Source organism: Typopeltis vanoorti, chromosome 14 (genome assembly GCF_054136105.1).
Source record: "Typopeltis vanoorti isolate ZY-2024b chromosome 14, IOZ_Tvanoo_1.0, whole genome shotgun sequence".
NCBI classification, from domain to species: domain Eukaryota; kingdom Metazoa; phylum Arthropoda; class Arachnida; order Uropygi; family Thelyphonidae; genus Typopeltis; species Typopeltis vanoorti.
Window position 1 is genome coordinate 24,579,138 of NC_143562.1, and position 13,363 is coordinate 24,592,500.

The 13,363-nt window shown below is 37.2% G+C and overlaps 1 protein-coding gene across 3 annotated transcripts in view; it reads right to left on the reverse strand.

Moving 5' to 3' along the window:
• The window catches only part of LOC150099311 (suppressor of lurcher protein 1-like), a 118,105-nt gene that overhangs the window by 19,217 nt on the left and 85,525 nt on the right, over nucleotides 1-13,363 (reverse strand). For all 3 annotated transcript variants that reach the window (XM_090403642.1, XM_090403641.1, XM_090403643.1), the window contains exon 9: nucleotides 1,743-1,932. In XM_090403642.1, the coding sequence (XP_090259768.1) occupies nucleotides 1,743-1,932 (190 nt within the window). The remainder of the gene's footprint in view (nucleotides 1-1,742; nucleotides 1,933-13,363) is intronic.

The window sequence follows — 13,363 nt, forward strand, 5'->3', positions numbered from 1 at the left end:
TGGAGATATCAGGCAGAAGCATTAGCAGGTCATCTCTACCTATAGGAATTGCCAATTGGTGTGCCACCCTTTTTTAATAATTTACTCTGGATTTAGAGAAAGATGTTGAAAGTTTATTTTTCACTTGGTGTACCACCTTAACCTAGTCCTGAAGATACTTTCAGGCGCAAACTTTGTTTGCTCACACTTGGATAAAGGATTAAACTAAATTTATTATACTCTAACCAAGTGAAAAATAAACTTTCAACATCTTTCTCTAAATCCAGAGTAAATTATTAAAAAAGGGTGGCACACCAATTGGCAATTCCTATAGGTAGAGATGACCTGCTAATGCTTCTGCCTGATATCTCCACTTGGGCCTGGCTCCCACTGAAGAGACCTCAATAAAGGTCGAAACTAGTCTGGGTAGTGGCCCTTCCCTTAATGCATAACATTAGACATATCCGCAAGGAGATGTGTTTTGCATTATAGGAGATACTGAGATAGGAGTGTTAGTAGCTTGCTTCACCTTTGCAACGAGTTGCCCTGGTGTGTACCACCTTAACCTAGTCCTGAAGATACTTTCAGGCGCAAACTTTGTTTGCTCACACTTGGATAAAGGATTAAACTAAATTTATTATACTCTAACCAAGTGAAAAATAAACTTTCAACATCTTTCTCTAAATCCAGAGTAAATTATTAAAAAAGGGTGGCACACCAATTGGCAATTCCTATAGGTAGAGATGACCTGCTAATGCTTCTGCCTGATATCTCCACTTGGGCCTGGCTCCCACTGAAGAGACCTCAATAAAGGTCGAAACTAGTCTGGGTAGTGGCCCTTCCCTTAATGCATAACATTAGACATATCCGCAAGGAGATGTGTTTTGCATTATAGGAGATACTGAGATAGGAGTGTTAGTAGCTTGCTTCACCTTTGCAACGAGTTGCCCTGGTGTGTACCACCTTAACCTAGTCCTGAAGATACTTTCAGGCGCAAACTTTGTTTGCTCACACTTGGATAAAGGATTAAACTAAATTTATTATACTCTAACCAAGTGAAAAATAAACTTTCAACATCTTTCTCTAAATCCAGAGTAAATTATTAAAAAAGGGTGGCACACCAATTGGCAATTCCTATAGGTAGAGATGACCTGCTAATGCTTCTGCCTGATATCTCCACTTGGGCCTGGCTCCCACTGAAGAGACCTCAATAAAGGTCGAAACTAGTCTGGGTAGTGGCCCTTCCCTTAATGCATAACATTAGACATATCCGCAAGGAGATGTGTTTTGCATTATAGGAGATACTGAGATAGGAGTGTTAGTAGCTTGCTTCACCTTTGCAACGAGTTGCCCTGGTGTGTACCACCTTAACCTAGTCCTGAAGATACTTTCAGGCGCAAACTTTGTTTGCTCACACTTGGATAAAGGATTAAACTAAATTTATTATACTCTAACCAAGTGAAAAATAAACTTTCAGATTGATGCTAATAATGAACTGTAGTTCTTTATTGTTGTTATCATTAACTAATAACTGTTTAGACATTTTTTTCAACTTATTTTAAATATATCTACTGAAAAGCATTATTCCCTTTAAAAATACACTCCTCAATGTAGTTGGAAAATTAAGCAAATATTTAGAAAGCTTGACCTTGATCATCTAGAGTATTAAAAAAAAACCTATATGGCTATGAAATACTTCAGTGTGCGCGGCATTCTGTGATAGTACACCTGACAATAATAATGACTCTGATGCAATTTCTTACTCTGGGTTGGACTGATCACTCCAATACAGCTGAAATTCCGTGAATATTATTTGGACTCTCTCTTTTCCTCTTCCTTGGAAGTGATACATGCAATGAATATTTGCTGGATAAGGAGCAGGAAAATTGGGACTGTTGAAAGATCCGTTTTTGGCCATGGAACTCATGATTCTCCTGTCGCAGTTTGGAGTAACTGAAACAAGCAAAATTAGCAGTTAATATACTCATTCTTTCTGTTGCTAAAATAATAATTAGTATTTGAGATATGGCAGCTTTACCTGACGCCTAATCCCTGAGTTCCGGACTGGTAGGCCAGTTCTTCTTGAATTCTGATGACTCAATAGGGGGTTACCCCCTCCGGCGCCTACGGTCCCCAACCCTCCCTAAGTTCCGGACTGGTAGGCAAGTTCTCCTTGAATTCTGATGACTCGAATTTTGAAGACTCGACACTCAGGGTAGCCCCTGAGTTTCAAAACGTTTCAAATAACTTGACAGAAAACGTCACACAAAAACATTACATAAACAGGCTTATGATTTTATATCTATAGGGTAGATAACACAACATTAACTTAACATTAAATTGTCATCCCCTATCATAATTACACAGTTCCAGCCTCTTCAATTTATTCTGTAATTGTTATATAATCAATAACAGTCTTGATTGTCCTACCTGTCTTTGCTTATTTAAAGGAATTTTCATTTTTCACTATACCTATTGTTAAGATAGTTGCAATATAAAGCTTGTGGGAAGCTCCATAACATAAAAATGAGATCACGATGCCAACCAGTAGGCAATAACACAAACACTCCAAAGGCAGAAACACCAAGCCAACATGACTTCCATGTCCCCCATGTGTTCCGAAGATGACGAACGGTCGAAACGGCTCACACGCCGTTTAATCCCCCCTCCCCTGACGCCTTTTCCAATAAACTCTGCCCCTTCCTCAAAAACACAATTCCTATTTTCAACCCCCTTTTCCATCTCTCCCCCTCCAAAAAAGCGCTCCGTCCACCCTTAATAATAATATTATATATATATATATATATATATATATAAAAACCCGGGTTTTTTTTCGAATTAATTCTCCCACATTGCCTCACCTTCCCTCCCCTCCACTTTTTCCAAAAAACCCCTTCCTTGAACAGCTTAACAGCAGAAGTACCCAAAACGTTTTTCAAAAAAACATTTGCTATAATAACATTTTTAATACAATTTATCATGTACTTATTTTTATATAATCAATAAATGTGTGTTACATAATATGAACACTAAATATGCAATTTATTGTTCCTATTCCAAAAAGAAAAACAAACACAGGTAATGATCCAAGAACTTAAAAAACAATGATCCAAGGGATCAGTGTTTTTTATTTAATTATTTATTTATTTTTGCTAAATGGATGAAGCAAGAATGCTTTCATATTCCCTGTTATCTGTAGAAGAAAAATAAGCTCTGGTCATGGCAGTGTAACAGCAATAGATGAGCCTCAATTCATTGGCTACAGCATTGCCATCTGTTACCCTCCTATATTTATATTTTGGATCAGTGCTTTTTTTTTTTTGCTAGATGGGCGAAGCGAGAATCCTTTTCATATTCCCCGTTACCTCTATAGGAAAATGTACTGGTGGGGTAAGTAGTAGACCAGGCGCTTTTGACAAGATCAAGATCAAGATAAGGAATCGTGACGTGTTTGTTTGTTCATCTGATGACATCTTTGTGAGTGTGATGTCATGCGTTTGGAATGTTTAGAATTTCCCTGGGGGCATATGTGTCAATAGCTTCATTTCTTGTGTTTTCTTCGCGTATGGAATTATGGGTGATGATTAGAGATAAGGATTCGTGTCGTGATTGGTGGGGCACTTTGAACAAGATCAAGATCAAGATAAGATAACGAATCGTGTCGTGGATGTGTGTTGTTATCAGATGAAGATAAGCGACGTTATTTGTTAGTTGTAAACAAGTGACATTATTGATTTGAATGGAAAAGGTTAGAGATAAGGATTCGTGTCGTGATTGGTGGGACACTATGAACAAAATAGGGGTAGGGTGAATGGGGGAAGCGACATCAGTGTCATGGATATGTGCTGTTATGAGTTGTAGATTAGTTTGTGTATGGCATTATGGGTGATGGTTACTGATAAGATACAGTTTGGAATTTCACTTGGGGGCCCCAAATCTGTCAGGAACACCAGTTTGTGTGTTTGGTTCGCGTAAGCATTGTGGGTGATTTTTGAGATTGTTTTGAGATAAGATATCTTGGAATTTCCCAGGGTGACAAACATCTGCTATGTCGTCTAGTTTTGTCTTTGGATGTCTATAGATGGCAGTACTAATTTTCCAATACAGTTTGGAGTGTTTCTTTCCTGTTAAAAGACTATGGGAATTCATAGAGTGGAGTCTAGATGGCGGCAGTGATTAGGCTTTTCTGAATAATTTAATTATATGCTGGTGTCCCTCAAACACACACTTTTCTTTTCCTCATATACAAAACTCATCAGAATATTTTGATTTATCTACATTAAGATCTTAAACTTCATTACTTTTGCTAATTAAAGTTATCTTTTTTTACAAAATGTTTTGACTATTGGTATTTTTAGTTTACAGCCAAGAAAAAACCAAATGGTATTTAAAAAATAAATGAAAATAACCAGAGACGTAAATTGATTACAACCACAACTTTTATATGTAGTCTAGAAATTCTAATGATCATTTAAATTACTTACAGTCTTTCCAGAATGGGGACATCTTGGAACTATCGAAGTTTTCTGACTATTCCAAATTGTTGACTTTTAGCATATATTCACAGCACAAAACACAAGGTCTGAAATGCAGTTGACTCTTTTTCCTTATAGGTTAGTATGTGCTTCGTTTCTTTCCTTCACTCATGATGGCACTGTGTCACTTCCCTTCCCCAATTTGCTGTCCCTAATTGTGAACTTTTCTGACTGGGAGGCTTGGAATTCTCCTGGTCTAACTTGAGGGTTTGATAATACTTCCCACACGACAATCCAAACTTCACCTTTTTCATGACTCACATCCTCCCTGTGATGTTTCGCGCGGTTTTATCAGTTCAGGGGTTCGAGTATGTGAACGAAATGTTTACAGATAACTCAAGCATTGTCAGTAGGTAGCATTAGACAATTTTCTAAATAATTAATTACAGCATATCAGTTTTTCCCAGTTTTTTTTTCTTTTCTACAGCAACCTTTTTTAAGAGTTTTGTAATGTGATGGTTAAAATATCTACAGTTTCTCAGTAAAATAATCAAATTCTTCCAACAGTCGTATTGTTTGAATTTGGTATGACTGTTTTTCTAGTCAGGTGAAGTTATCTACAGATATAGGAACAAAATTGTCATTTTTCAGTTCATTTTTAGTTTATTCAAAATTACAATTCCGTTATTTGCTATGGTCTCCGTTTTTAATTCCGTTTTTAATTCGAGTATGTGAACGAAATGTTTACAGATAACTCAAGCAATGTCAATAGGTAGCATTAGACAATTTTCTAAATAATTAATTACAGGATATCAATTTCCCCAGTTTTTTTTCTTAAGATTTTGGTAACGTGATGGGTTAAAATATGTACAGTGTCTGTCTAAAATAACAAAACACAAATGCAATGTCTGAAAAGGCAGTTGACTATTTTTCCTTATAGTTACTGTACATTTCGGGTTCTGTCCAAAATGACATCATAGGTTTGAATTCTAAACGCTGTTTTGTTGACAGTACGTGTTACTTCCTGTTTGGAATTCAGGGTGCTGCTAGAGTATGGTATTCTGGTAGATTTGTTATTAAGACTCATAATTTTTTTTTCTCTATTTTACTTTAAAATTCAGTTAACTACATTTTTCTAGCCAGAATAACTGAGCAATAAATAAATAAATAAATAAGTGTGTGTTAATTTCTTTTCCCCACAGTGTTTATATTTTCATTAATCTTTCTTGAAGATTAGTCATTAATTTCCAGTCTTAGTTTTCAGTCCTCTTTCAGTTCCTACGACAAATTCGCACACATGTGACATCCTCCGATTAGGCTTGGAATTGTCCGTTAGCGTTTTCTTATAGCCACCACAAATAAATAAATAAATAGTTATTTCTTATTATTTCAAATGAATATTAGCTCTGTAATATGGTTTGTTAATTTCTATTACACTACAACACACAAACTTTTTTTAAACCAATACCTATAATTCTAAACAATAAGTAAATTGTGTGAATTTCTTCACATTAGATTTTTCAAATGTGTTATCTTAAACTGTGTCCTTGAAAATGTGTCAACTCTTGCAAGCAAGAGTTGACACATTTTCTTGAAATATTTCAGGGATTGCAGGAATAAATAAGACTTTTAATTCACTGAGTAGATTTTCAAAAACAAAAGAAAGAAAAAAAGTCTCTGGTTAATTTGTGGCAAGAAATTTCACAAGAAAAAAAAAATTTATTTTTTGGTCATGTAAAAATATGTCTGTGAGTCATCTGCAGGAAAGTTTCATTTTTGAAGGAACAGTCAGGGTAAGGGTCAGGTAAACAATACTATAAGGAAAAACAAATGAGTCGAGTGCCTTTTCAGTTACTGCAATTCGTTCATCCAGTGCAGCTATCAGATTGTGTTGTGGTGTTTTGTGTCCAGTAAAGTAAAATAATGAGTGAACCACAAAAGTCTGAAATTTTCTTTCTTCAGGAAAATAGCACAAGACAAACTCTTCACATAGCTCTAAAAGGATGGACACCTATTATTATTTTAGAAGACACGTACATTGTGATGTATTTATCCAGGACCACTTGGGAAAAGTTACCCAAGAAGTGGTCTGATATCCTCGGCTACTTGCAAAGAAGAGTTAACCATGAAATGGATCTTGGTGACTGTTATATTCTGAAATGCGAAGATGGGGAATTAATGCTCGATGATACAGGAGCTGGTGGATGTAAAGTTTTCTCTATTAGTTGTGAGGAAGCTGAGAGATTTTCACCAAAAATGTATGACATTGATAATCATTTACTATTTTTGGAAACTGAATTACCGGCAATTCGTATCATGGGGAAAATCATCGCTAATCATTAAATTCATCAATGGTAAAATTAGGCCTTCAAGATTTTATTCAATTCGATAAAGATTTTTTTATTTTGGAACATTTACGAACATTTTACAAAAACTGTTTGTGTATATTTGGTGACAAAAGAATACACAGAATGTTTAGGGAGACTTGGTGTGTCATTTCCAGACTGATGCAATATCAAATGTATGGAGCATTACTAACTATGGTACCTGCTCTAAAAACTGTTTTGTGTGACCAGCTATTTTGATGTAATGTAACCTAGAAACAGTGAGTAAAGAAAATTTTCTTTATTGACCTCTTTGGAAAATGTTAACAGTGTAAACTAAATATTAAAGATTGCAAATTATTTTTAGGTAATTACATGTTTCGAATTTTTCTCTGTGAATATACTTGTAAATAGTATTTCAGCAAAATAAAATATGCATTTGTAAATTTAAATGAACTAAGATGTGTGCTTTTGTTGTTGTGTTTTTCCACACTGAATTTTTTACTCAGTTATTCTGATTAGAACTTTATATTTAGATTATACTGATGCTAGAACCAAATTCTAATGACTGTTATAATTTGGTTATTTTACAGAGAGACAGTATATATTTTAACACATCACATTACTAAAACTCTTAAAAGTTTGGTATAGAAAATAAAAAGGTATTGTACTGTGTACAGAAAGCAAAAATACAAATTTTTTGGGTGTGAGAAAACAGGATAAAGAAGAAATAGACAGAAAACATTTATACCGTTTCAAAAAATAAAGAGAAGTTACATTTTTTTTCTTTTTACACAACTATAGATGATAAAAGTTAAAATTAAGTGACTTGAGTGAGAGTTGAAACTTATTTCACAACTTTACCACCCATACATTCTAGTGATGGGGGAATTAAAAACGGAGACCATAGCAAATAACGGAATTGTAATTTTGAATAAACTAAAAATGAACTGAAAAATGACAATTTTGTTCCTATATCTGTAGATAACTTCACCTGACTAGAAAAACAGTCATACCAAATTCAAACAATACGACTGTTGGAAGAATTTGATTATTTTACTGAGAAACTGTAGATATTTTAACCATCACATTACAAAACTCTTAAAAAAGGTTGCTGTAGAAAAGAAAAAAAAACTGGGAAAAACTGATATGCTGTAATTAATTATTTAGAAAATTGTCTAATGCTACCTACTGACAATGCTTGAGTTATCTGTAAACATTTCGTTCACATACTCGAACCCCTGAACTGATAAAACCGCGCGAAACATCACAGGGAGGATGTGAGTCATGAAAAAGGTGAAGTTTGGATTGTCGTGTGGGAAGTATTATCAAACCCTCAAGTTAGACCAGGAGAATTCCAAGCCTCCCAGTCAGAAAAGTTCACAATTAGGGACAGCAAATTGGGGAAGGGAAGTGACACAGTGCCATCATGAGTGAAGGAAAGAAACGAAGCACATACTAACCTATAAGGAAAAAGAGTCAACTGCATTTCAGACCTTGTGTTTTGTGCTGTGAATATATGCTAAAAGTCAACAATTTGGAATAGTCAGAAAACTTCGATAGTTCCAAGATGTCCCCATTCTGGAAAGACTGTAAGTAATTTAAATGATCATTAGAATTTCTAGACTACATATAAAAGTTGTGGTTGTAATCAATTTACATCTCTGGTTATTTTCATTTATTTTTTAAATACCATTTGGTTTTTTCTTGGCTGTAAACTAAAAATACCAATAGTCAAAACATTTTGTAAAAAAAGATAACTTTAATTAGCAAAAGTAATGAAGTTTAAGATCTTAATGTAGATAAATCAAAATATTCTGATGAGTTTTGTATATGAGGAAAAGAAAAGTGTGTGTTTGAGGGACACCAGCATATAATTAAATTATTCAGAAAAGCCTAATCACTGCCGCCATCTAGACTCCACTCTATGAATTCCCATAGTCTTTTAACAGGAAAGAAACACTCCAAACTGTATTGGAAAATTAGTACTGCCATCTATAGACATCCAAAGACAAAACTAGACGACATAGCAGATGTTTGTCACCCTGGGAAATTCCAAGATATCTTATCTCAAAACATTGCCCACAAGTTCATAGGCAAACGAAAACAACATGTGATGTCACAGAGACATGCTCCCCCCAAAATTTCCACACACATATCGTCACGATTCCTTATCTCTAAAATCACCCACAATGCTCTACGCAAACCAAACACACAACGTGATGTCCCTGACAGATTTTGGGCACACGAATGAAATTCCAAACTATATCCTATCACTAACCATCACCCATAATGCCACATGCAAGCTATTTACTTATCTACAACTCATAACAGCACATATCCATGACACTGATGTCGCTTCCCCCCATTCACCCTACCCCTATTTTGTTCATAGTGTCCCACCAATCACGACACGAATCCTTATCTCTAACCTTTTCCATTCAAATCAATAATGTCATTGATTTACAACTAACAAACGACGTCACTTATCTTCACCTGATAACACATCCATGACACGATTCCTTATCTTATCTTGATATTGTTCAAAGTGCCCCACAAATCACGACACGAATCCTTATCTCTAATCATCACCCATAATTCCATACGCGAACAAAACACAAGAACTGAAGCCATTGATACGTATGCCCCCGGGGAAATTCTAAACATTCCAAACTCATGACGTTACACACAAAGACATCATCAGATGAACAAACAAACACCTCACGATTCCTTATGTTATCTTGATCTTGATCTTGTCAAAAGCACCTGGTCTACTACTGGGGTAATATAGTGCTATAAGCTGTAATCATGGCAGGAAAGTAACAGCAGTAGCAGGCCTTAGTTAACACTTCATTTGCTACAGCATTGCCATCCATTACCCTCCCTGGGTACCCAATTTAGTCGGCTCGTATGACATGCATGAGCTACAATGTGCTATTATTCTTATCCCTGCCACCACATAATGGATATTATAGTATTGACATAGGGGAAATATTTCGGTAGTTTTCACAATATTATATTATTTTTCAAGGAGAAGAATTTGCATTTCAGAATTTCAATATATCAGAATTCAGTGCTTATGTAACATAACATAACATCATTGACCAGAAGGGTGAAGCAAGATGCTTTTATTCCCCGTTGTCTGATAGGGAGAATGAATTGTAGGAAAGATTTATGAGCTGTGAGCTAGCCCTGAGGGGGAACGGAGATTAGTCATTGTTGCAAGTATTTAGGATGGCTTTTGGCCTCTTGTATTTGAAGAGGTCAGTCTCTTCATAGTTTGCTGCCTTTTTAACTAGATCGTTGGGATGTGTAGAGATCTTTGAGAAGAATTTTTCTGCTGTAGTTAGTAGGAAGGAGTAAATGTAAGGGATGTTTGTATCTCTATGCAATTGGACGTTCCTTAGAAACCACGGCGCATCACGCACAAACACCTATGTTGCACCCTCTGTAGCCTGAGGATGTTGGTGTTGGATGTGTGGCTCCAGCCTGGAGATGCATATGTCACCATGGGGAAGATCGTCAGCAGGTGGAGGAGCACTTTGATTCTGGTATTTAATTTGCTTTTTTATTTATTAGAGGGTAAAGTTGTGCAATGGTTTTAGATGCTTTCGCGCATAAGGCTTTGATATGTGGGTTGAACGTTAATCTTTTGTCTAGAATTACTCCAAGATATTTTGTTTCTGTTTGCCAGGGGATTTTGGTGTTGAATAGATAAAGGTTCCCCATTGGGGATTCACTTGTAATCTCCATTTGGAGAACCATTGTTCTAGTTGTAGCAAGTTTTCTTGCAGTTTTTTAGTGACAAGATGTGGTCGTAGAGATCTGGCAAGTACTGCTGTGTCATCCGCATAAAGTGCTAAGATGGATGACATTGGGTTGTGTGGGATGTCTGCCATATATATCGAGAATAAGATCGGTGCCAGTAGGGAACCTTGGGGAACTTCCGCAGAGATCCGTCGCTGACTTGAAACTGTACCATTTATTTTGACTTGTATGTGTCTGTCCTGGAGGTAAGATTTAATTAGGTGGACGATACTTGATTTTATGCCTGCTGAAATGAGTTTGTGTAGTAATCCCAAGTGTCATATCTTGTCAAAAGCTTTTGCTATGTCAAGGAAGACTGCTCCAGTGTGCTGGTGCAAATTGTAACCGGTGGTGATGTACTCAATTATCCTATGAATTTGTTGAGTAGTACTGTGATGTTGTCTACAGCCAAATTGTTCCTTAGGAAGGATATTTAACTCATTTGCTAAAGCTTGGAGTTTAGAGAGGATGATTTTTTCTGCAATTTTGCCTAAGTTTGAGATTAGACTGATGGGTCGATAGCTTTCAGGCAGGTGTGGATCTTTACCTGGTTTATGCACTGGGACCACATCTGCGACTTTCCAATAGGTGGGGAAATAGTTAAATCGGAACATGGCGTTGATTATGGTGGTGAGATATACGACAGCTCTCAGGAGCAGCAGTTTAATTATTCTATTTGATATGCCATTTGGGCCAGGGGCTTTTTTATTCTTTAGCTTCTTTAGAACTTCATAGATTTCCGCTGGGGAGGTGATTGGAGGTATGTTGTTGCACGTATCGGTGACTTTCAGTGCATGTCTGACATGAAGGTGGATTTTATAGACATGCTTGAAGTCCAAGTTGTCGTATGTAGATCTACGCTGTTTTTCTAGGTTCTTTGCTTTTCTTCAGCTTTTTCTGCGTCCGTGTGTACTGTTCCCATGTCCGACTTGAGTGGGGGGAAGAGATTTGTTTTTGTTTCTGAGACTTCCTAATACGTTCCAGATGGAGTGTTCGCCGGGTGATAAAGAGGCTAGTTTGGCTTCCCATGTTTCGTTCCTGTGAGCTTTAAGTCCTTCTCTAACTTCATTGTTCAGTTTATTGAGGATCTTTTTGTCCTGAGGTGTACGGGTGCTGTGGTACCTTTTCCTTTCTTTGTTTTTGTTCCTAATTAAATCCATGATGTCTTCTTATAGTCGGTTTGGCTTAAGAGTAGCTTTGGTAGAGGTGACAACCTTTATGGCTGTGTTGATCCGCTGGATCAGGCTTCTGACCGCATTTTCAATCTGTTTTACGGATCTGATGTGAGGGACAGGTCCAATGTGTTCCAATAGTACTTCCGGTAGTTTTTTCCATGAGATGAAGGAGTGGAGAGGAGGTAGCAGTTGTTCTTGCTTTCCCAGCTGGAGCAGGATTGGATTGTGATCGGATATCAGCTCGTTTAAAGAGTCTAGGCCATACTGTAGCTTAATATTTTGTAATATAGCAATGTCAAGTATGTCGGCTGCGCCATACGTACTATGATGTGTTGGTTCTGCAGGGCCTGCCACCACTGCATAATTTGAACTGGAGTAGCTGAAGAGTATGTAGCCGTTTCTGTTGGTGGTTTTACTGTTCCATGCTGGGTGTTTCGCGTTTAGATCACCGGCAATGATGACTTGATCTTTATTGCCTAGGACGGCATCTAGATCTGAATGTAGTAGATTCTTTGATGGAGGGTTGTAAACTGCATAAAGTGTTAGTTTCCCAGCTGAGGTAGTGGGTACTACCACTATTCCTGTGAGCTCTAGATTTTTGGTTGAGAGGCTGGTTAGAGAGTGGTGATCGATGTGGTTTTTTATGAAAATGGCGGTGCCTTCTCCTCTGTAGTTTATTCCGTCATTTCTGTGGAGAAGGTATCCTCTAACTTTGGGGTTGTCTGCTGGTCTTAAGTGGGATTCGTTTATTAAGATGATGTCTGGGTTGTATCTTAGTGCAAACTCTTGGAGCTCCAGAATCTTGTTTCTAAGTCCGTTCGCGTTCCAAGCGATGATCTGTAGGGAAACTGGAGTGGTTTTATTTTTATGCATTTATGAGAGCTGTTAGGATGGATTGGGTTTCTTGTAGAAATCTTTTTCTGGAGTCCGATGTGGGGTTAGATTTGCTGAAGTCTTGCAGCATATTTGCAAGGGAGTTCGTGATGACAGCTGCTAAATTTGGGTTGTATTGCTCCTGAGTGGTCTTTGTTGAGCGGACTGCATCTGCGTAGGACTTTGTTTGCTGATTGAGGTTTGTTTTGATCGGGGCTTCTGGTTGCGGCAGTTGGTTTTGTATCGTGTTTTGTCGACCTCTGGAGGGTTGAAGAGTTGGAGCTACTGGTTTTTGTAGATTAGTAGAGTGAGCAGATAGTCTGTTTTTTGGGTGTTGTATACATCCTTTGTAGTTTGCTAGATGCGGGCCCCCGCAGTTTGCACAATTAGCTGGAGTGGATTTTGGCTTGGTGGGGTGGCTCTCCCCGCATTTTAAGCCTTGTATTCTGCTTTACATAATCTCTGCGTATGACCATACTTTTGGCACCTGTGGCACTGTCCTGATGAGGTTCGTTTTCTTAGTGGTTCTGGGCTTATCTTTAGCCTACAAATTGAAGTTAGGTCATATATGTTTTAATAAGCCTGGTGGATCTCTACAAAGACGAGTGGCATTGGACTTTTGTCTGCTCTGGTCATTCTGCTGACCTTGATGGGTGGTAGGTCTTGGTAGCAGAGATCGGCGGCTATGTCTTCTGTATGTATGTGCTCTGATACTCCACGGAGAACCACC